This window comes from Ipomoea triloba, chromosome 3, assembly GCF_003576645.1.
Source record: "Ipomoea triloba cultivar NCNSP0323 chromosome 3, ASM357664v1".
In the NCBI taxonomy this organism is placed as follows: Eukaryota; Viridiplantae; Streptophyta; class Magnoliopsida; order Solanales; family Convolvulaceae; genus Ipomoea; species Ipomoea triloba.
In genome coordinates this window covers 18,229,977-18,255,695 of record NC_044918.1, presented here as the reverse complement: position 1 = coordinate 18,255,695, position 25,719 = coordinate 18,229,977, and the positions used below count along the sequence as shown (strand labels likewise).

General features: G+C 33.0%; 2 protein-coding genes across 2 annotated transcripts; one reads left to right on the top strand and one right to left on the bottom strand.

Annotated features, from left to right (window-relative positions):
• Nucleotides 1–1,997: 1,997 nt before the first annotated feature.
• On the bottom strand, nucleotides 1,998–6,182 carry LOC116011761 (E3 ubiquitin-protein ligase At1g63170-like). Its single transcript, XM_031251162.1, has 5 exons — nucleotides 5,930–6,182; nucleotides 4,216–5,035; nucleotides 3,876–4,001; nucleotides 3,503–3,794; nucleotides 1,998–2,521 (listed from the first exon to the last, which is right to left on the bottom strand). Exons 2-5 carry the CDS (start codon nucleotides 4,866–4,868, stop codon nucleotides 2,330–2,332), a joined length of 1,263 nt encoding a protein of 420 aa, XP_031107022.1. The 5' UTR covers nucleotides 4,869–5,035; nucleotides 5,930–6,182; the 3' UTR covers nucleotides 1,998–2,329.
• A 15,204-nt stretch (nucleotides 6,183–21,386) lies between these two features.
• Nucleotides 21,387–25,405, top strand: LOC116012017 (palmitoyl-acyl carrier protein thioesterase, chloroplastic-like). Its single transcript, XM_031251479.1, has 7 exons — nucleotides 21,387–21,666; nucleotides 22,617–23,142; nucleotides 23,293–23,426; nucleotides 23,910–24,023; nucleotides 24,347–24,518; nucleotides 24,613–24,681; nucleotides 24,786–25,405. Exons 2-7 carry the CDS (start codon nucleotides 22,642–22,644, stop codon nucleotides 25,044–25,046), a joined length of 1,251 nt encoding a protein of 416 aa, XP_031107339.1. The 5' UTR covers nucleotides 21,387–21,666; nucleotides 22,617–22,641; the 3' UTR covers nucleotides 25,047–25,405.
• The last annotated feature ends 314 nt before the right edge of the window (nucleotides 25,406–25,719 follow it).

The window sequence follows — 25,719 nt, the reverse complement described above, 5'->3', positions numbered from 1 at the left end:
CCCCCCCCCCCCCCAGCTTTTGTCGTTATGTAATTTTTTGAAGGATTTTGTATGCCTATGGTTTACTCATGCGTAATGCATTTTCTTCTCATCCAACAAACAAACTGAATATTACCAAAGAAACAGATATGACCAAACTGGAATAGTATTTAATTCAGAAATGGGTTTAGACAGCCTTTGTAGATTTGAGCGTTCTCAATCCTAACTGGAAGACTCTGATTTACAGCTTCTTCCCAGATGAAGAAAGTCATGGACCATAAAGCAAAACATCATATTATTTTAATTACATTTTAGTCATTTGACAATATTGTATTGTATTCCTACTGAAGGACAAAAAGTCAATAGTCGCCTTCAGTAAGGTTCGAACTCACTCCCTTCCATGTATAAATGTAAATCGGATGTCACTAGACCACAAGGTCTTTGGCTGTAGAGTATCATTTTAACTCTATTACAATTTCATTTGACAATCGTATTAGATCATGGTCCACATAACACTGTGTGGACCATGGTCCATTGTATAACAACTTACCCAAGTTTGGAGGCAAGATGACAATAATACAATGGGGAAGGCCCATCTATGCCGGTCCAATAGACCTTACTCCACGTCTCCAACCCCACAGGTTTGTTTGTTCTTGCCTACATGTTCTGATGGTGCAATGCTTGTATGCATTTGCCTCCCAGAGTCTGTCTGCATGCCATAAATTTACACAATTTTTGTGCTTGGCAACTCTTTCAAGTGAACCAAAAACATATGCCTGGGGCGGCAAATTATGCTATGGACTGGGCAAGGTGGACCTAAGTTCATGTTCACAATTTTAGATCTTAATGTTCACAATTTTAAATCTCAAAATACAAAATTACATTACTCAATATTCGTAATTTTTTTAATTCTATATTCACAATTTTGTTATATAGATTCAAAAATTATGTTATACTATTGAATATAGAGTTATGAAATTGTGAATATAGAGTTTTGAAATTGCGCACATAGTCTAAAATTGTGAATATAGTTCAAAAATTGTGAACATAGAATTCAAAAACTGTGAACATATAGCTCTAAAATTGTAAACATAAAGTACTAAAATTGTGTTGTCAAAAAAACAAAATACTAAAATTGTGAACATGGACATGGGTCCACCTTGCAAGGTGGACCCGGGCCCATGGCATAACAACCGGCAAATTTTACTCTGAACCATTCTAATTATACTTCAGTTTCATTTGACGATATTACTCTATTTTTCAGTTTTATTTTTCGCACACACTAGTTTCATTATAGCAATATCAAAGTATCATTATAAGTTGTGTTTGGTTCGCACATGGAAATCGGAATCGGAATGAGTATCAAATACTTGATAATGGTAATGGTAATCAATTTTGGTGAAAGTATTAATTCTACTACAGTTTCATTTGACAAAATACATTATTGTATTATCTCTATTTTTTTAGTTTCATTTTCTACACACTAGTTTAATTATAGTAATGTTGAAATATTATTGTAATTACTCATCAAGTTCATTTTAGTGTATGACTCTGGATTTTAATTTCATTTTCACACGCATTTCATTATAGCAGTTGTATTTGACAATATACGTTATTGAATGAGCTTTGTTTTTTGGTTTCCTTTTTCTACAAACACTAGTTTCATTATAACAACATTAAAGTATCATTTTAATTCTAATACAGTTTCATTTAACAATCATTGCACCCAAAGCATTGTGTGTGCCATGGTAGTCATAGTGGTGGAATTGCGTTATTATGGAGAGAGGGTGCATAGGTTGATATTACTGGATACTGAGGAATCACATTGACATTGCATATGGAGGTTGACAAGATTTTATGTATTTCCTGAGAGAGCAATGCGTAAGGAATCTTGGGGATTTCTGAGGACATTGGCAACTTATAATGAGAGAGTTTAATGATATCCTCACCGTTGAAGAGAAAAAGGGAAGAAACAAACCCCCATCTGATCTGCAGACTGCAATGGCTTACACTCTATATAGAAATACTTCAAAAATACTTGCTAATATTGAGCTTACACTCTATATATACGCCTAATCACATAATCAAATATTCAAATCTGAGATGTACAAATTCATTGAACTTCAGGATAGTGCTGAACACAATTCAGATAAATTTGGCAAATATTTTTGTTCCTTTCACACTTCATATCTGATTTGAACTTTAAAAAACTGTACAAACAGGATTTCATTGCCAAAAAACCAAAGTATTAATCAAATATGAAGTGTATGCTCACTGGCTTACCAGGTACCATAAACCAGGTTCACTTGGCCGATTGTCGTAGAATTGGGTTTTCATATCCCAAAACACCTCACACTTGTTGGCTGCCTTCTGCCGGAGATGATGAATTTTCATTCTCAACTTCAATCTCAAATTTACACAGGGGGCAAGACGCATTTATCTTCAACCACTTATCCACACACTGTGCATGGAAGAAGTGTGAGCAAGGCAACTCCCTGAGCTCATCGTTGTCTTCATATTTAGATAGACAAATGCAACAAACCTGCAACAAGTAGACGGAATCTTCAATCCAACGGACAGTTGTGTATGAGAAGAAGAAAGATATCACCAAAAGGGGTAACCCCATCCAAGATGACTAAGGATACAAACTTGTAACCACAAGGTCACAAGTTTGAATCACAGCTCTCTTGGTTTGAGCCGGTCAATTATGGGCAACCTAGGCTGGTTTAGGTCCTTGTGGTCCTTTCCCAGTTAGGGTCACAAGGCGGGGTTTACCCAGTGCACACCCTTGGGTAGTGGCTGCAGGTTTCCCTCGCCACCCCAAAAAGAAAGATATCACCAAAGGATGTAATTCCAGATGCTAGGAACCAACAGCAACAAATGTGTTAAACACAGTTGTATAAAATTCATATTTTTGCAAGCAAACAATTCACATATATGCATACTAGATCTATCATATATATATATATATATATATATATATATATATATATATATATATGTAAATCCATAGCATTACCATTATCTAAATTTATCATCTAAAATTGACGCTTTTTATATCCACCTTACGGCCTTAGCTTAAAACCTTATCTTAGAAGTCACAAGGACAATTCCTGAGCTAAGGTTCAAATCAATTCACATATCTTTAATTATACATTAACATCAACACCATACCCATTGTTTCAATTTTCCAAATAAATTTCCATTAAAATGCCACATATCCAGAAGCCTCTGCCTAAATTAGATGCCAGAAATTCCAGTTGTTCATTATACACTGACATGTACTGAGGGTGTTTATTTGAAGTGACAGAATCTTGTTCATTCCATGGCATCAGAGCATTTTGAAGCCTTGAGTCATGTATCACTTCAAAAGATTTACAACTGAATGTGAGAGTGTATACACATTCAGATGCGGCTAAGGTTAAATCAAGTACCTAAAACTATGGTAGCATAAAATGCTGTCATTTGTTGATTATTTTCAGAATTCAAGAGAGGATATGAGTATATAGATCTAGAAACATACTGCATCTTCCCCTGATATCACCCGCTCCTTTTCTGTTCCTGCAGCTAGAAAACCACCTTCTTCAACCTCAGTCTCATTGTCTCCACTAATGCCACTTCCGTTTCTCTTTGATTTGAACTTGTATGTCGGAAGAGCATTAATAGATTCTTCACTTGCTCCTCTCATTCCATTCATATCTTCATGAACACCAAGTACTGATATGATACAGGGAAGACAGCAGCATATCATCGCACACAAGATGAAAGGCATAGCATACCCAATACAACTAAAGGTAAGGAAAACTATACATAACCTGTAAAGCATGTAGAAAGCATGTTAGCATAACAGGTATTACAGCAGCAAAAGAAAGAAGGAAATTTAAAGTAAGCAGTACCTATACAGATTGGGAGCATCAGCAGAAGATGACTGACCACCAAAGATCCAAACATTGCCAACAACAAACCAAACAGCAAAGAAGCAATCTAATGCCATTTTGAAATGTTCCAGGAATGAAGCAATCCTGGCCAGGAAAAAAAATTGGAATTGGGTAACACAGTAAATATAACATTCAGATCTAGTGACAATTTAGGTCAACATAAGAATGAAAAAGGCAAAAAGGACCGCACATATATATTTGGATTAAGATTCAGAGAATACATAATGTCATTTGATTCATTTTAAAAACATCTGCTACCATGATAATGCACCCTGAATGGATATGCACATGTATTTACCTTGCATCAGTATTTTGCCGATTCCTAATGCCTGGGGATGCATTTGGAACATTTTGACCATCTTGATCTTCTGAGGACCGAGTCAATGAGACGGTAATGTAAGAATTAGGATCTGATGTCGAATTTACACGACTAGAACCTTGACGTAATGGAGTTGACCTCTGGTTAATGACATTATTGCGATGAAGATAACGCCAATATAGGAGGGGAAGACTTGCAGCACATGCAGCAGCATAACCCACAATCCAAGCAAATAATGGAGTTTGTGGGTTTTCATGTCTTGATAAGGATAAAACAACAACGGAAGCAATAATTTGTCCTAAAGTGAATACTAGCTCAACGGAAATCCACAACATTGTATTAAACGGGCTCCACCGAGGACCCATTCTTTCGCCTCTCCTTGTGACTGAGAGACTTCGAGAAATTGAGCCATTTGAAGGAGGAGGAGATTGACTGCCTGATGGTCTATCTTCTTGCTGGGATGCATTCAAGCCAGAAGGAGACTCATTGTCAGGTGAAGCTGAAAATGAAGGATTAACATCTCGTATATCTATAACATGATCATTACTTTGACAACTTTCTTCCTGCTCCATAAGCAAAGGGAACCTATCATTTGGGTCCTCCCGAGCTGGTTCTTCAGAGGTAGCAGCCATTTAAACCCAACAAAACTCAATGCAGTTATGGCAATACGGATAGTTGCAGAGTTAAGTAACACTATAGCATTGCCGCAATGATTTCAAAATCAGATGGCGCTCTTGAATTGCACAGCAACCAAAGTATCAAGAAGTTGCACAACTAAACTCCTCTACGAAATTCTTACCTGGCAATAAAATGAAAATAGCTTTTAGTCTCCTCTACATTCAGAAGATTAACTAATACTCTACAATTGGGAAAACACTCTACATTCAAAAGATTAACTAATACTCTACAATTTAGAAAACATAGTAGCAGAAGATTCTAAAACCCTAGTGACTGAATCGAACTACAATGTGCAGAAATCAAAGATTTCCAGCTCTAACCAAAAAAAAAGTATAGTATTGATAATAACCTTCTATGGAAAATGATTATTCTTAAACCAATGGAAGTTTACACAGTTTGTTAAGAAAAAAGGAGTATAATGATTTTACACCTTCACAATTACAAGCAATCATATGCTCAATTTCGCTTCACAGCATGAGCAACAAAAATGAATAGCCCTTCAAATCAAGTAAAAGCAGGTGGTACGTATACCTACATAATATAAATTCTTTAACTTTGAATCTGAACTTCCTACCAAACAAAAGACATTAGCATGCTGTTTCTTAAACTAATAGAAAAGGATGCTCTATTCGTAAATGAGAATCACATCCTAATAACTAAAAAAGTAATTGGTTTACACAAACTACATATCAATTCTAAACCACTGATCCCAATTGACAATTGGAATCAACTTTTAAAATCCCTTCAGAATGCCGGTCAACTAGAAACGCCACTCCCTACCTACTACTACAATAAAAATAAAACTAAAAAAAGAAAAAAGATTAAAATTAAGAATAAATTTCTCCAAATATCCGAATCTTCCCCAGCTACATGAACAACACGATACCAATTTATAAGAATTAAACTGAAATTAAATAATAAATACTAAAAAATCAAAAACTTCATGCCGAAAATCCTAGAAAATTCAATACAAACAAATTGAAAACGAAATTCATGTTGAGAATCTAAAATTTACCAGTGAATAGCAATGATTGATCAGCTTCTAAGAACTCTCTCTTTTTTTTTATTTAATTTTTTTGGGTATTTTACTGCTTGTACTGATATTCGATTTGCAGTATATTGTTGTTGTCGTTCAGAATTACCGCAAAATTATCAGCTTTCGATCAACCATTGCCGACTAGGCGACTCCCTCCGCAGATTTATTATTATTATTATTTTTCTTAAAAAAAATAAAAAAATGGGATGGGATAGGAGCGGAGCTGCGGAGGACAAAGTAAATGCTTATGACAATAGGAGAGAGGAAAGTTTTTGGGGTTTTGTGGTAATTCTTATAAAATATAAGGACAGCATGGAAAGCACGTGTTTCGAATTTTTCTTTTAAATTAAATAAAATACGCCGTAAAAGCTTACCGGTTCGGTTAGGGTCCACTACACTTTGGGCTATTTGTGGTCGTGTATACAATTGAATTTTTAATTGGACCAGACTTTCTTTCAAAAAAAAAAAACAAATTGGACCAGACCCAGTAAACTCTTTTCGGGCCTATCCTGAGTGCTTGGAAATATTGGGCTTTAATTATGGGCCTATGACTCTTTGGGCTATTTGTGGTCGTGTATATAATTGAATTTTTAACTGTGCACAACACATGCTCCATATACGCACACAAATGTTGAATTCTCCTAACTAATTTCATCTATAGATCTATTTTTTAGTGTACCAAATTGATTCTCATGTACTCATGGGGAGAGTGGTTCTCTCTCTCTATCTCTCTCTCTCTCCCTCACACACACACAAATATGGCAATTGATTGTGTTAGATCTAATCGTTGTTTTTTATTTTGATATATTTATTTTTGAAGAGGGGTGGTTATATATATATATATATATATATATATATATATATATATATATATATATATATATATGGGTTGCATTGGTTTTAATCTAGGTCATGCAAATTATTAATTTGAGGGTGTGAATTATATATTTTGTTAGAACCGGATATTGTTGAGCAAAGTTTTCTTGTGTGTGGGTGGAGGGATCTTGACTATAGGATTAGAAAGGACATATACAAAGACTTGTTTTTTTAATGGCCCTTTCCTATCTTAATATATGCATTAAATAAACTCTGCTTCTATATAATAACTTAACTATACAGAATAAGTAAATTGCATTGAAACGATTTTATGTGACGTACTCAACTAAGAGAATATTAGTAATATTAATCTCGTGAAAAAAGACTCATCTTTTTTAAAAGGAATAGGATAGGAACATGTGAACCTCTTTGATATAACTTCCAAAAGTATGATTTTGTTTAATTATGAGGACATGTGGAAACACATTTGCACTATTTAAACCACCGAAATTTTGGGTAATTTATCCATCACTTTCTATCAAGGAAATTGCGTGCGGTATAAATAATTATTTAGGAAATACATTTTATGTGGTCCTTAATATATGCACCAATTTTATTGCTTGGATTGGGACAACTAACTAATAAGTTAGTTATAACTGATGTTGGTGAGATACTATGATTGAATTTACATCAGAAATAGTTGGAAGTAAATCTATTATGTTAATAAGTTAATAAGTATATATATGCTTACTTTATTATGCTGTGCATGAATATTTGCATCTAAATTGTAAGAAATTGATTAGTGAATGAGATATGTTCAAAGGTAACTCAATATTCTAAAAATAGGGGAAGGTAAACAATTTGACAAATCTAATGACAAACGAGCCATTGGCGTATTAAGATATTATCGACTTTAGATGTGACAAACAATAAAATTTTGTGATGAGAGTTTTTTTTTCTTTATTTCTTTTCTTTTCTTTCCTCTTATTTGATTTACTTTGATTTTTGATGTACAAAAACATAAAATTAGTATCTAATTAATTTTCTATATCTAATCCTAGCCTTCTCAAGTGTCCGGTAGTTTCATTTGTTTTTAAATGATTTTGATTCCTCAAACATCTTTGGAATTTTCTTTTTCCTCCATATGTACCAGTTTTCATAATTACATACGGAATAGTCATTTCCATGAAAAATGAATCAAGAATATATATTACTGGTTGAGATTGGCAAACTCGATAAATGCTAATTCTTAGTACTTTTATGGGCACAATTGATTTTAAACTCATATGATTTCATGTTAATTGGAAACTAGGTATGTGCTTATTTGATTTGGAGGCATTGATTGCAACATCATGTAAATTAGAGCTCAATTAGATGTGTTTTGAAGCCATCTTGGCACAACGGCACGTTCCGGGAGTGATGAGAACTCGAATAAGTGAAAAGGAGCGAGTTAGAAGTATTATGAAATGACTCGAGGACCCAAAGGAACAAAGGAAATTAAAAATATGCATTTTAATTTGGATCGAAGATCATGGCTCACATCGTTAGTACCAGTGTGAATCCACTCATCTTTGTACTTTTGTCTGTCGTGCGACGTCTTAGAATTTTAAGCATATCTCAATATAGGAATGTCCAAATGGAGTGATTTCAACTTTGAAGAAGATTTGAAGAATGTTTCCAGATTTCATCTTGAAATTTGCATATTTAATTTTCCATAGTACGTTCTTCATCCAAGCTAAGTCTTTATTGTTTCTTCTACATTTTCTTTCTTCCAATTGTAATTGCAATGTCTCTTGTTTCAATTAATGCTTTCATTTACATTCCTAAGATGAATAGCTAGATTCGATTAAGGATTGGATTAAGTCATCTTTTGTGATTGATGCTATGTGATTGAATTGTGCTATGAGCTAGTGTAATGACTTGATAATGGGTGGGTGAGTTTGATGATTTATATTGGCTCTTGTATGGTTGTGGTCAAATTATTCAAGAGGTACATGGATAAGATGTTGCTCCTATGATAATAGAGCCCCACCATAGTCAAACATCTCACTAATCCAACTCACCTTTAAGAAAAGGGAGTTGGAAGGAGATGTGAACACGTACCACATGTTTGATAAAATGTTTTAATTTAATGGCCTTGAGTCACAATGAGAATGGGGGCTTCAAGCTAATTGAGAGTCCAGCGACAACCACGAGAGTGGCGTTAGCACTTAGTAACATCTCCCTAGTTCCCTTAAATGTCAAAATATTACACGAACTCTAACAAATGATACACTATATCATCTACACTTGAATGACCTAGTCCAAGCCGCGCCCTTAGTAGTTTTGTTATTAATTGCTTGTTAATTACCTTAGTTACTTGCTTTACCATTACACTTTACTCATAGTTGTTCCTTGATATCTTGCAACTCACTCTCGAACTAGCTTCCAAACACTCTACATTGTTGTGCTTAATTAATCACCTACTATTCAACACCATTTTGATCCACTACTTAAGACGATATCCGGTGTGAGGATACGCCTCTCACACACACTATACTCCATCACCGTACCTTTACACAACTTTCACTCATATAGATAAAAATTAAGGAAAAGAGGTTAGGCAGGTTACAAGTATGAGCAATAGTGCAATTAATACTCAATTGATAAAGCCTTAACTTTTGGATAGGTATTCAAAAACAAATCTGTATATGTGAGATTCAAAGCAAATAATATCATATTAATGTACATCTTATATTTTATTTTTGAGCCTAACAGTGGTACCAAAACTAATTGGTATGAAAACCAATGTAGAGTATATATGTATGTGAAATAACTCATCATAGACAAATAATAGGCAGTGATGTAAAATCCTGTTTGATGATTATGTACCTCTGCTCCCTCTTTATGACATTAGGGTTCCTCGGCATTTAAAGCCATTACTCCCTTCTGCAGCAAAACAGCTGTAAAACGCCGTATTCATCATTCATATAGAGCATGAGTTAAACTTTTTGAATGATTTTTTCAACGCTAAGTAGGACAGAGAGTGAAGAGAAAAGAAAAAAAAGACAGGAAAAAAAAAACATTTTGACAGAAAGAAAAAACAATCATATTTACCCGCCTGTTGGGCATGACAACGCACAGCTGGTGTGACGACTTTTTTTTTTCTTTTTTTCCCATTTAATGAATCCCACAAAAATGTTGCATTATTTGCAGGAGAACAATTTGTTAAAAAAAAAAAAAACTTTATATTACCCCCCATTGTTAAAATATTCACACCCAATTTTTGCTTCTAAAAAAATCATCTAAAATTAAAAGGACTCTTGGAGATGCTCTTAGCACAGTATTTAGTATAGGCAGCAAAATACAAATACAAGCTAAGTTTGCTTAGCTTTTAGATCAACAAACCTAACCTACCATTTGTTTTCCATGTATTTTAATTTATCATGGGGAAAGGTAGAATTATAAGAATTATATTGAACCATCAACCATACGCTACATGAATTATTATTATTATTATTATTGTTGTTGTTATTGTTGTTGTTGAAACGAAATATCTTGGCCTAATATAAAACAAGAGATTAACTCAAGATTACTTAAAAGTTAAAAGGACTAATGCATGCATGCGCTTTAGGATGTTAGAATGGTGGTATTATTGCTAGAGAATAAATATAGGATTTTATTGGAAATTTTTATGGTGTTCAATGACACTATAGTATTGTACTTGTTACAAACAGGTAGGTGTAGCATATTGTATTGATGAGTACTCAACCCGGGCCTGACATTATTTTGATGTTATTTATCAGATCAAGTGTTTGCCAAAGCATGCATATAGTATATAAAAATGAACATTCATATATATAATACATTAAAAACAAACATTTAAGAGTATATTGGAAGTTCATTTACTATATATATATATATATATATTTTGAAAGTTTATTTTTAATGTATTACTTAAAAATGAACATATGGTACATTAAAATGAATCGTAATAATACTAAAAGTGAACATATATCAATAGTACAATTACATTATGAACCACGACTTAAGGTAGCTAGAATTTACCCTGTGTGATATCATGCAATATCACACAGTTATTAAGAAGTACGGAGTATAATTTTGTATTGAAAAGTAAATGCAACCAGAATGGTTGTCCCTATTAAGTCATAACATTCCACCTTCTCTCAAATACTGCCTATTAAACCAGTGAGTTAAATCTATGCAGTCATAACCTTTCATAATCTCTACAAATGGTGGAGCTACCTCCGAAGTTTAGCATAGTGGTTTCTTAGTTGACTTGATGTCACGATTGAAGGCGGTACGCAGTAGTGTGGGAGTTCGAATCTCATTGAAAAGATGAATGGGAAAAAGACTAAAGATGATGAAAGGTGGGGATGGGATCCCTTGTGCATGCATGAAGACTAGGGTCTAATTGCACGATTGTCTATTTACCTTTGCCGTGGTTCTAGGGACGAGATCTTGTAAGTTTGGGTTTAAGATTAAGATTAGTCCAACAAAGTTGAAATTATTAAGTATAAAAATAAAATAAAATGGTGGAGTTAAAGGAAAATATAATACTTTTGTAATATTGCACTTATAAAAGAAAATGTAATACTTTTGATGAAAAATGTAATACTTTTACATCAAAATATAAAAGTATTACATTTTTTTATATAATTAATAAATATTTTACTGCTGATTTAGTATTACATTTGTTAAGTATTACATTTCATCTCGACTCGGTCCGTCTCACAGCTAAAGATCTGTGAGGCAGTTTCACACAAGTTTTTGTCTGTTCCAAAATGTTACCCGGAAAACATATACTCCGTGCATGTGATGGAGGATGAATGATGACAAATTAAAGGTTGGCACACCAAGTTTTTGACCTCTCATCTGCCAAATTATATACGCTAAGCCAAGTTAAATTTCCTTAGTATTAATTAAAGAAAAGGTTGGGGGACCCTCTGTCTTACGAGGAAAAACCTCAGAGTTTTCGACGACGACTATATACGTTTTACTGAGACACCTCAGCTCGCGAGAATCTCACTGGTCTGGTCTTGGAATGGTAGGCGCCGCCACCGCGCTAGCTTAAATTAGCTTAGCTTTCTCATCAAAACCTTATATACATCGTATTGGGTAGTCTGTGCATGTGCATATTAATAATTATTACCTTTATATTAGGGTGGGCAATATACACATTTCTTTACCATCATGGATGTCTACATATAGTATGTTGTTTTGCGATGATCAGATAGTCGATAGTGAGTCAAAACTATTAATAAAAATGTCTATGTTATATGTATTTTTTATTAAGGAAAATTAGATCTATTTTATTTCTTGAGAGATAATATTTATAATGGGACTCAAAATCCTTAAAAAAGTTAATTCTTAATATTTCTTGCGTTAAGAGACCTATTTACATCACGAATAGGTAATTCAGTCTCATTATGCGTGAATTAATACACAATAACTCGTTCCTGCCTCGATTAGGCCATGGACCGCGAGCACCACCTTCCCTATATAGTCTAATAGCTTCCCAAGATCACCTACAACGCGCCCCAAGTCAAAGTCCAATGCTCCGACAAGTTGCTAAGAGGAGAATCTGACCGGCCAGGACGTGACTGCTGTTCGGCTACCGCAAATTATATCGTGGACCGCGCATCAAAACGACGTCGTTTTAATTAATGAAAGCAGACGGATGAATTCGCGCCACTCACTTTCAGTTCATATACACTGCAGTTACATTTCAACACAACTGCAGTTACATTTCAACACAACTACAGTTACATTTTGATATAACTACAGTTTCATTCGATAATAAAAAAACACGAATGTGAAACTGTTATTCAGTATCAGTTCATATACACTGCAGTTACATTTCAACACAACTACAGTTACATTTCGATATAACTACAGTTTCATTTGATAATATAAAACACAAATGTGAAACTGTTATTCAGTATAAGTTCATATACACTGCAGTTACATTTCAACACAACTACAGTTACATTTCGATATAACTACAATTTCATTCGATAATATCAAAACAAATATAAGGCAGTATCTTTTGAGATGAACTGTAGTGTCAATTACGGGCTCCGTCTCTCAGTTACTGAAACGACGTCGTTTTGGGACCGCGGTCCACGATATAAGAACTGTTTAGCTACGCCTTTGTATCCCATCCATCAAGTGACAAATCTTGTGTTTAATATTGCCACCAAATTGTATTGTATTGTATTGAATGCTCTTTTTTTTTGTTAATAATTTCGTCACTTATAAATTAGACAATTCACCTTTCTTTAATTATTTTATTTTGTTCATCAAAATAGTACGAATATTAAAAACATAGAATAATACTATTTGCATACTCTAACTTCTACGTAAAATTGTGTCAGTTTTATTGATGTGTTCAAACATTATGTTCTATGTATAATATTGGTTTCTTTACTTTCTTAGTGGCGTAGATTAGTTATGTTATCGCTTGTGGGATTACTTGACCTCATTTAAATTTAAGAAAAGTACATAATGTATTTTAGTCTTTCAATTATACTTTTTTTTTTTTTTTGAGAACTTCAATTATACAATTTTAGTAACTATATTCTACGTGTTTCAGTTGGTGCATAATACATCACCTAATTTTACAAACAAATTATAAAATTTATTTTTTTGAGCAGTGGGACCGTGAACTTCCGATTGATAACAACATGTATGTCTGTGTAACAATTATATAATAATAATAATAATAATTTATAATCTATGTACCAAATATAAATATAATAAAAGTCAATGTTGATAAGATTATATAATGGAAAAAAAAATTATGTTGGTGTAATAATGTGAATTGACAACTTGTATAAATTTTGATTTATTCTTTTGTACAATGATAAAATATTTCAAAGTTACCATAATCTTTCATTTTTTACTTTTCATTATATACACACTTTAATAACGAAATACTCTTATATATTAATTAATTATTATTTTTAACTTACTCATTTCAAAAATATTTTATAACCTTTTAATAATAATAACAACAACAACGACGATGATGATGATGAGCATTTTGGTTTTATATATATTATTATTATAACAATTAAATTATACAAAAAAGGAACTCGTGTCAATATCTTTTTGGATTATTTTTAATTATTTTTTGTGGTAAAAATTAAAATATAAATATTTATGTAATTTGATCGGTTCCTTTAAACTATATGTGTCTGTATGTGCATGTGAAAGCTATTATCTACTATACTAATAAGAGCCAAAGAGAGTTAGGCCTAAAATGGGTAGAAAAAATGGTGGTCAAATTATTTAATCAAATGGATGGTTCAGATGAATTATTTAATCAAATAGATGGTTAAGATAATTCAAATTAATATTATTAATAGAGATTACCTAATTTAACCTTACTTTTATGATTATCCGTTAAGTTTTCCGTTAAATATTCTCTTCTCCGTTAATATTCCGTTAAATTTTAACTTACCCATTAATTTATATAAGAAATGTCTTAGGTTCGAAACTCATCTCAATCAAATTTAACATAATTAAGTTTCTCACTCTATTTTTACTCTTATTAAATTAAAATAAATTAGTAGCTACAACAAAAAATGATACATATGTATTTCTTTAATTTAGAATTATATGTCTACAATACCTTTATTTGAAAAATTATTCATTACCAAAAAATTAAATTAAATAAGAGAAATAATTCCATTAGTTATATTGTCTTTATTTTCTCTCATGCAAAGATTCTTTACATTCAAATTTATCAATTGATATTCATTACATTGTCCATTATCTTATTTTTACAATATCTTGTAATTAAATATCAAAGTTATAGTACAAAATAATATTATATATTTATTTACCAAGTATTTTATTAATACTATGAATTTTTTTTTAAAATAATTTGAAGCTAATTATATTAACTACTTGGGGATTGGTTGACAAAGAGAGTACTCAAATAATAACCCAATAAATTGAAGCGGAATCACTCTATTTTACTCTTATTAAATTGAATTAAATAAATTAGTAGTTACACCAAAAAATGATACATATGTATTTCTTTAATACCATGAAAAAAATAAAAAAGAATAGTTTGAAACCAATCATATTAACTACTTGGGGGATTTGTTGACAATGAAAGTACTCAAATGACCCATTACCCAGCAAATTGAAGCTAGAAACTACCTTTTAATATTTTGGAATACATAATATTTTAAATTTTCAAATTTTTATTAATTTTATTTAATCTTTTTTCTTAAACTAGGGATTTCTTTATCCACAATAACTCATTCAACAATAATGGTTTAACCAAATGAACCCCAAGCAGAACACCTAAATGAAAGTCCATAGCTCCTATATCATAATATCATTGCATGACGTTGTCATCTATGCTACCAACAATAACCGAATTGCAAATAACACACTACCAACAAAAAGGAAGAGAACAAATAGTAAAGATGAAGACAATGACAATGTTACTCAAAAGAGAATCAAGAACACTTAGAAAAATTTAAATTAAACGTAGTATTTATTTAGACTATCATTTTTAGACCAAATATTTAGACTATCGATTTTACAAGGTTGCAAACATTTATTTTAGTAATAATTATAATGAATTTTTTATATTATCTTGGATTCATATACTTTGAGTTAGATATTTAAATAAAAAAATTCGACATTCAATTACCCATGTATAAACTTCTCCTATATAATATTGCATTGATATACTTTCAAATATTTATTTAAATATAAACATTGGGCATTAACCCATACGCGCAATTCGCGTATAAAACTAATTTTTTAATATTCATCACAAAAGAATATGAATGTCATACTATAATTATTCAAAGATACATTGTCTCCCTTTAGTTAAATAAAACCTTAATTGTTGCAGCAAAAAATTTAATTTTCTATTCTAAATCTATATTGCTTTAATTATAATATGAATTTTATTACATATTCATCTACATACTATGTATAAGACAAAATTAAGAATTTAAATACAAAAATTATATACAACAAAACTCATCTTTACTACTACTTTTATTACAAGTAGAAAATACTCATTTTAATTTATTAAAAATAATTATTTTATTTTATATTAAGTATTTGATTTTTGAAATTTATATTAAGTATTTACTTATTTTAATTTTTTGTGTTGGAAATTAATTTAATCGCGCACGCATTATAACTAGTATATTAATTTTAGGATAATTTAAATATGTTTTTGTTTGAGCAAGTCATGGTGCTTATGACCTTACGAAATCTTCGAGGTAATTTCATTGTAATCTCATAAAGAGCCGGTAAATGTCCCCTACTTCGGTCACAATATCCAAAGCTATAGCATATCATTTTTATTTTTCATTTTTAGTTTTTGTGAGAAAAAAATCATTTCTAAAATATTTACAAAATTGTACTATATGTCTATATGTACTTCTGATTTTACTTCCCACCTCTAGAGTCTAGACTGATGTAACAACATATCAACTGTTTTTTTAATTATTATTTTTTGTGTTTATTGAAAGGCTATGGAATTTGTTGAATTACTAGACATACGGGATTGTGAAATGACAGGATTGCCACTGGCAGCCTAGCAGGTTCAGTCTCTATCTATTTTGGACACACCAGAGTTTTTTTTTTTTTTTTTTTTTTTGAGGAACACACCAGAGTTAATATTCAAATCTGTACACTGAATTGACATTTTGCCATGATTGATTTTATTCAATATTTTTTATGTTTACCATTTTTTTTTTATAACACTGATTCACTGAATTTACTTGTTCATGTACCACATTTGTCGGCGAAAGCTTTTTTTATTTTTTTTATAGCATAAAAGCAATACTTCCATTAATTCAAATCATGATACAGATAGTTGACAATAAAAGAATGAGGGTCAGACATCCACTCCTGTCTACAGACAAAGAACATGCCTCTCTAGTTAACTGATGAGCAACCATATTCGCAGTACGTTTAACATGAGAAATAGTTCTATTCGACAAAGAATCTAACATATCTTTAATATCTAAAATTAAGAGACTAAAAGAAGAAACTCCTTCATCCTCGCTCAGTTATTGGATAACCTGCAAAGTATCAGTTTCAATCTACACTTTTGTGATGCCTTTCACTTTCAACCAGCTTAAAGCTTCCCTAACTGCCATTTCTGCCTCGCTAGGAGTAAAAACTCCCTTCCCTGATACATTGACTGTCGGCAAAAGCTTATGTAACCACATTTAGGGTGTGTTTGGTTGATAGGTATGAGTATTAAAGTCATTGTTATTGTTTGGTTGACAGGTTTTTAGAACACAATTATAGGCTTTGATTACCTCTTAATTGCAAAACTCATTCCCTAATAAAATAAGGAGTTCATTCCCTTCATTCTCATTGATTCCCTAATAAACTCATTGCCTATAATTGCATCAATATATGCAATGTTGTGTATAGACTAGAAGAGAAGTTAGGGGACTGAGGTGCAAATACATGAGGGATGGTATCCAAAATGAAAAAGAAGAGAATGTTTGATAGTCAAAGTGCGATAAGACATAAATGCATAGTGCCAAAAGCACAAAAGTTGGAAAAATGCGCATTAACAACGCGTTTGGATGCACAAAATAGAATAATAACCAGTAAAATGCTAGAGGAGGGGTCGGACTGACCCCGACCTCGAACTAGGCCCCTAGTTCAGCTGGGGGTTGTGGACTGACACCGATCAGTTGCCGACCACCTTTTAGTGGGGGCACCTAGCCCCTCTCTTGGCTGAACAGGCCGTTCGACCATTCGTAGTAAACAGTCAAGTGGGTTCAACTACTGAATAACACATATAAGTGTGGGGGTGGACTATCGGGGTGGTTTGTGTGTCCCTAAACTTGTCTTGCAATGTGTCACATGGAGAATGATTAGGCGATAAATTTTGGCGCCTCGCTTGACACACATATGGTTAAAGATTGTTGAACACTTTTGGTTCACCTATTCTCCACGACTTATGAACTCAATAGTAGTATAAGGAGGAGGAGGGGGGTCTAGTTCATACAAGGCCGTCATCATTATCTTCTACGACCAAACATCTCCACCTAGTCTAACGTTGGTTTAAGTGGTCTAACTAGGTGGTATAGTTAGTTGGTTTGGTTGAGTGGTTGGCATCTCACAACCAGCTTTCAAGTGGGTCAATTAGTCCGATCTGTTGGTTAGGCTCGTAGATTGAGTCATTTGGGCTTGCATTATTTTCATGGCGTATTCATTTATTTATAGCTAATTTCCAATACTTTAAAGAGTTTGGACACTTATTAGTATATTATTATTTTTCCCCCTATTTTCCACATCAATCCAGTTTGATGGTGGGCCCAATCGATTAAAAATCGCCACTTTCAAAGAAAACTATTCTATAAACGTTGTTGTGTACATATGAGTTCAAATCCTCAATTTCATACTTAAATAACCCATTAATTTTTAAAAATGACAAAAAAAAAATCAATTATTTGATGCCAATATTTTTGCTAATTTATTTATATTGCCTTTTAAGATTGTATAATATGTTCGGTGAAATTGTATTTTCCATCTTTGTTGAATAGACTTTTAACAAATAGAATTTTATCACGTGTAGTCGTGTAATGTACAATCATGCATAAATCTAGTATCGTAAAAATGTGAAATATTATACATTTTTAAAATTTTTATAATAAATTATCCACAACGTGAAATGCAATGTAGCAGAAGAAATATAAGTTAGTGCTGATAGCGCATCCCATTAATTTAGTCGCGAAAACCTATATTGCTCCGCATGAGATTTCCCCCCCCCCCAAAAAAAAAAAAAAAAAAAAAACTAATTTGGAATGTAAAAAATTAAGTATGATATTTTGGTTATCATGCTGTTAAAAAATAAATAAATAAATAAATTCAGACGCAATTCAACTAATTAACTAACTCAAACTAAGTTAATAAGTTTTACTTTGCTAGCCGTCGTAGAGTGTAATAACTAATAAGGTTCAAATCCTACCAAGCACAAAAAATGGAGGTATGAATTTTGGCAAAAAAATGAAATTATAAATTTGGTGTTCTTGTGATCACTAGTGTATAAGTATTTGTTGTGAGCATATATGTAAGTTTAATTGAGATACATTCCAAAAAATTATTATTTTTATTATAATTATGTAATAATAAGTTGAAATTTGACTTTTCATTAGCCGAATTTTAACGGGATAGTTGTACAGTAACCACGGTAATTTGTATGCAAAATAATAAAATATAAAGAAGTAGAGAAAATTGAAGAAAAATGAAGAACACCAATGTTCCTTCTTTTTTTTTTTTTTTTTTTTTTTTTTTTTTTTTGCGGCAGGTGTATGGTGTTGTGGTGGTGTGTTGTATGCATGGCTGGTCTCGTAGGTAGCGGCCGTAGGGAGTCAGTAGTTGTACATGTGCGAATTGTAGTGTGTGCATATACGTGATTTCTGTGTTGAGAATTCGTGCATTCTAGTATTAGTTTGTGTGCGTTGGTGTGTTTTGCTCTTTTTTTTTTTTTTTTTTTTTTTTGCGGCAGGTGTATGGTGTTGTGGTGGTGTGTTGTATGCATGGCTGGTCTCGTAGGTAGCGGCCGTAGGGAGTCAGTAGTTGTACATGTGCGAATTGTAGTGTGTGCATATACGTGATTTCTGTGTTGAGAATTCGTGCATTCTAGTATTAGTTTGTGTGCGTTGGTGTGTTTTGCTCTTTTTTTTTTTTTTTTTTTTTTTTTCCGGCTTGGTGTGCACATTCATCTTATTTGTATTTGGCAAAAACTTGTGTGAGACCGTCTCACCGTGAGACGGGTCGGGTCAAGATGTAGATGTAACACTTATACGCACAAATATCATACTTATATGCTCAAATGTAATACTAATCAGGAATCAAAATTTTGTTACTTAATGTAATACTTTTAAGGGAAAATACAATACTTTTACATTTCGATTTAAAAGTATTACATTTTTCGTCAAAAGTATTATATTTTTCCTTATAAGTAAGGAAAACTTGTCAACATTACTTATTATTGAAAATGTAATACTTTTTCTCTTATAAGTAACAAAAATTTATTCCTGATTAGTATTATATTTGAGCATATAAGTATGATATTTGCACATATAAGTGTGACATTTGCATAGTGCTTCGATCCGATCCGACCCGTCTCACGAATAAGGATCCGTGAGATGGTCTCACACAAGTGTGACCTTTTGTATTTTTGTTATTTTGTAGGGTGGGGTGGGGTGTTGCGGTGTTGGTTGTGGCTTGGTTATTCACGCCCCCTCTGGGCTCTAGGTATGCTAATACGCCGAACGTGCACCAGGGAGCATTAGTCTTCTATTTTCTTTATTTTTGTGGAGTCCACAAAAAATCACTCTCACTTTGAATGACTACTCTGTATTATTCTCTCTCTTTTTTTTCTTTTTTTTTATATACTATTTTTTTAACACGTTGGTCATTTTGACGTATTTTTGGTCAATTTTTTGCCGGGGAAAAAAATCGACGGATATTCTGTCAATTTCTCACCGAAAAAAAATTCCCTTTCAGCCATGGTTAAAATGGACATTTACATTGTTGACTTGTTATTCTGCTGACTAAAGTGCGAACAACTCAAAAAAAATTACAAAATGAACCCTAATATGCTTTCATCTCATCAAAACAATTGCGAACAAGTGGAAAATATTAATTGTCATCTTTAAATTCAACAATTAATTTGTTTAAAGAATTTTTTTCATTCAGAAATTTTTCGAAAATTGATTATATCAAATATTTAAAATTTAAATTTAAACTAAAAAATAAAAATAATTTTGAATTTGTACTTAATTTACTCAGATTAAATTGGCTAAATATCTTTTTAGAAATGAATTAATTTTAATTTTTACCAAAATCAAAATAATTTTGGAGTCCAGGCTGACGCGATCGCATGCGTTTAGAAATGAATTAGTTTTTTTTTTTTTTTTTGCCAATGGATGGCGTGCTGAAGATGTCAATCGATATATGTTTTCCTCTTATTCGCAATTGTTTTGATGAGTTGAAAGAGGATGCTTTTCCCGACGAGAAATTGACGAAAAATCCGCCGAAATGACCATTTTTGCAACAAAAACAATAGTTGTGGACCGAAATTGCAAGGTTTGAAAGTCGTGGATTAATTATGATATTGTTACTATAGTCGTGGGATTAAAAGTAAAAAAAAAAACTCTATTTTTGTTTTTTAAAAAAGTAATACTTCCTAAACTTTTAAATCAAAATGCAAAACAACAAAAGTATTACATTTATTCTAAAAAGTATTATGTTTTCACTTATAAATAATATACTTTTTATTCCTAATTAGTATTATATTTTCATTATAATTATTGCATTTTCATATTGACTGACCCGATGTGTCCTACAGATGAAAATATGTGAGGCGATTTTATACAACTTAGTAAAGACAATAATAATTTTAAAAACATTTTTCGTTTTTTCAAAGGGACCTACTTCCAGGTGTATAGCTTACGGAGGAGTTATGGGAGTACGGCATGGGAAAAAACAAAAAGCGAAATGGCATAGTTGTGAATAAGTTGAAAAGGAGGGTGCAAAGTGTGGGAGTTAAAATGCATGCGCCAGGTGGACAGTATAAAAGGTAGTCCAAGAACGCCCAATCCCTACCATCAAAAAGCCGCTGTTTCTCCTCTCTCTCCGAGAGTCCGAGCCAAAGTTTTTCTCAGCTATTTCAAAAAGTCGCAGAAAACGAAGAATACAAGAATATCAAATTTCACAATAAACAAGAAGAAAAACAAAAACAAAAACAAAAAAAAAGAGATTGCAAACCCTAAGAAATCTTCTAGAAATATGGGTTGCTGATCAGGAATTGAACTCTCTCTTTTCCTACATTTCCACGCATTCATTCCTCAATATTACCTCACTCCACTCACGAATGCTTCAAGGTAAGGATTTATCTCCATTTTCATTTGTTTTTTTGTTTGTGTTTTCGAATTTCTCTTTGTGCTTGCCTAAGCGGTTTGATCTCCGGGGCTTGAGTGATATGCTCTTGTATTTTACGTAATGTGAGGATAGGAGATGTGTATTAAAGGAGAAATGGATGTTCATTTGGTTAGTGGAATATCAAGTTAATGGGTTTGGTTTTCGAGGTCGGATTCCCAGATCTGTTCTCTGTTTTTCATTGCGTAAATGTGGCTCTTTGGGTGCATGAACATTTCTGATTTTTTCTTGCTTTTGGGATAGTTGGATGCATTTTTTTGAAAATTCTTTTTTTTTTTTCGTTTTTTTTTTTGGAAATGTAAATACTTGAGTTCTTTGGATCATGCTTCATGTATACAACTATTCATCTTTTATTGGGAAGATATGTTGGTTTATTGTTTATTAAATTTTCTATTGTTTTGCAAATTTATGTCCGTTTTAAAATTTTAAAGTGCTGGTTAATCTTCTGATGAGAAAATGCTTATTTGTTTAGCTAAAATTGGAAATTTGTTTGTTGATTGTTCTTCTGATAAATTACTACATATAACAAATTTTGTGAAACTTGTGTAAACTGGAAAGTAACCATCTTAATTTTTGAACTTTTTAAGTTGCATATATTTTTTTGTTATTGCATAATTGTTATGATTTGTCAAATGGAGGGGCAATTTTTGTTATAATTTTCTTCTTACTATCAAAGTAATAATTATTTGAATAATTACTTGAAGCTTAAGTTCAAGTGGCTACTATTGATGTAAATATTGTACTTTGGAGGTTGAATTTGATCTGATATACTTACAATATGATGCATAGAGAAATGTTGACATTTAATGCTTTTTGCTGAGTATGCTAAATTTTCATTTCCCTAAGTCATAAGATTCCCTTGGGTTGAACTTGAGATTTTGTTGTACTTAAACAGACTGGTGAGGTATAATAACATCATCATGGTTGCCACTGCTGCTTTTTTCCTTGGTCCTCATGTACCCCCTGAATCTGGAGCCAAAACATCTTCAAAGATTGGAGGAAGTGCACCTGCAAGCATAGACGCACAAGGCATTAAGTTGAAATCCTCTACTGCTAGAAACTTGCAAGTTAAGGCCAGTGCACAAGCGCCTCCAAAGGTAAATGGAACTGTGACAAGTGTGATGGATGGCTTCAAGACTGATGATGAGGTGACCTCTTCACATCCCTCAAAGACAATTATCAATCAGCTGCCGGATTGGAGCATGCTTCTTGCAGCCATAACAACTATTTTCTTGGCTGCTGAGAAGCAGTGGATGATGCTAGATTGGAAGCCGAAGCGCCCTGACATGCTCATTGATCCATTTGGTTTGGGAAGAATTGTTGAAGATGGTTTTGTTTTTCGTCAAAATTTCAGTATCAGATCTTATGAAATAGGAGCTGATAGAACTGCATCAATAGAAACAATGATGAATCATTTACAGGTATATTCAAGGCATTTATATGTGTTTTGCTTGGATGTTTATTGAACAGATAGTACTTTTTTCGACGTGCAACCTAAAAACAATGTAATGGAGTTATAGGATTACAATTTTATGGTGCCTTGAGTATATCTTGATGACATCAAGCTGCAGGAAACTGCGCTGAACCATGTGAAGACGGTGGGAATCATGGGTGACGGGTTTGGCTCAACTCAAGAAATGTGCAAGAAAAATTTGATTTGGGTAGTCAGTAAAATGCAGGTTATTGTGGATCGTTACCCTGCTTGGTAGGTTTTTGTTTTTTTTCCCTTGAATGTTACTTCCATGAATTGCATATGGATACCAGTCATTTATACTAGGATACTATATTCTGCATAGTGCATACCTTGACATTATATTTTGAATGAACCAGGCTGTGGTTAAATTTCAGAATGTGTGCATTAAGTTTTGGAATATGCTTATATGCTTGTATGTATTCTCTTGTTGTAGGAGTCAATCTGGTGATGTATGAATTTGAGTTCATAGCTGATTTATCTTTGATGTAGCTAATTCAAAATTTCCCATGACCTCTATAGCTGATCTAAAGAAAATACTTTCTGATTTTATTGTAAAGCTTTAGATTGTATTGCTTGTTCAGGCCATCAGGTCACTAATCTCCCTGTTCATGCATTAAGTGCTCTGTACTCTCCATATATGTAGAATGAACAAATCAGAATGCTTTAACAAGTATTTTAGGACCTCAGATCCTAGCTTCAATTTCTTTTTATCAGGGGTGATCTTGTTGAAGTAGATACTTGGGTAGCTGCATCAGGAAAGAATGGTATGCGACGTGATTGGCTTCTCCGCGATTTTTATACTGGGGACACTTTAATGAGAGCTTCCAGGTAAGGACACTGTTCCCTGTCAACTTGGGACTCCTTGATTAAATGTTGGTATGATATAAGCATCCAGAAGATCTTTTTTGTCCTTTATAGTCTTATAGATATTAGCAGTTCTATGCCTATACCCAAATACCGAATGAACCATACAAATCTCTTGCACTTGAATAAAGCTTCTTCATTTTGTCTCATAATTTTTTTGTTGCCTAAACTGTATATACTATTAAGGATATGGAAAGTGGAAAAATGCAACTTGCATGAGTCAGAAAATCATTTGAATTAATTAATGATTTTTTTTAATTACTGATCACTTGTTGAATTGCTTTCAGTGTGTGGGTGATGATGAATAAAGAGACAAGGAGGTTAGCAAAAATGCCTGATGAAGTTAAAACTGAAATCGGAAGGCACTTTTCGGATAGGGCTCCAATTGTTGAAGAGGATAGTAGGAAATTACCAAAGCTTAACGACGAGGCAGCAGACTGTATTCTTACTGGACTAACTGTACGTATATATTACGGAGTAATTCCTTTTCTATTCCCATTGTGTGTTATACTCGTGTTTATTCTAGTGATGGTTTTGTTTGTTAAATTTGCAGCCAAAGTGGAGTGATTTGGATGTGAACCAGCATGTTAATAATGTGAAGTATATTGGCTGGATTTTGGAGGTAGATATCTGCTTCCTCCTCTCTATAGTAATTTTCACGAATTTGCACTGCTGCTTTCAACAGTATGTCGGGATCCTAGTTGCTGGAATGTTATTTTCTTGCAGAGCGCCCCCTTGTCAATTCTGGAGAATTATGAGCTAGCTGCCATGACTCTGGAGTACAGGAAGGAATGCGGGAGAGACAGCGTCCTGCAGTCTCTCACCTCTGTTCTCGGAAACAATGTTGACAACCCTGAAACTGTGGAATGCCAACATTTGCTTCGTCTTGAGGGTGGCGACGAGATTGTTAAAGGACGGACCGAGTGGAGGCCGAAACTTGCAAACAGGCCCGGGAACATGGGCCAGCTCCCAGCAGAAAGCACCTAGTTCAGTAGGCTCCATTTCTCCATGGACCGCAACCTGTGTTCTCTGCTCCATATCGTAATTCCCACGTAGAAATGCTTATTCTGCTATGTCGTCATCTAGATATATATATGCTTTCCCCCCCTTGGTATATTCCGCCTTGTGTCTACATCGATTACCTCACAATTATATTAGCAGTTTTAAGGTCGTGTAAGTACAGTACAGTCCTTCCCCAGTTGCCCTCCTATGTCTTCCCATCTCTTCTTTTTCTTCTTTTTTTTGGGTACATCCCATCCGAATAACTGCTGTTCTTTTCATTCCCAAATGCTTTTGTTATTCTTTAAATGATAATTTATTATTCTTGTTGTGATTGGCATCCCCCCAAATAATTCAGTTGTTTACCCACAACATTAAGAGTTTATGAAATTTACTCTATAATTTTTGCTTGCTTGCTTGTTTGGAAGTTTGTTGTACTCTGTGATTTGGGATTGTCTATCATTGTAGGAAACTGCATGGTATATTGGTATGGTTGGCTAGAAATATTTTCCTGTAGGTTTTGAATCCATTGTTGAAGGAATCTCTGTCGTGTACGTACTAGATTTTATGGTAGTTGATATTGGTTTCAAAATGAAAGTCCCATAGGTTTTGATGAAAGAAATGTATTCCAATGATGAGAGCTAAGGGGCACACTTTCTGT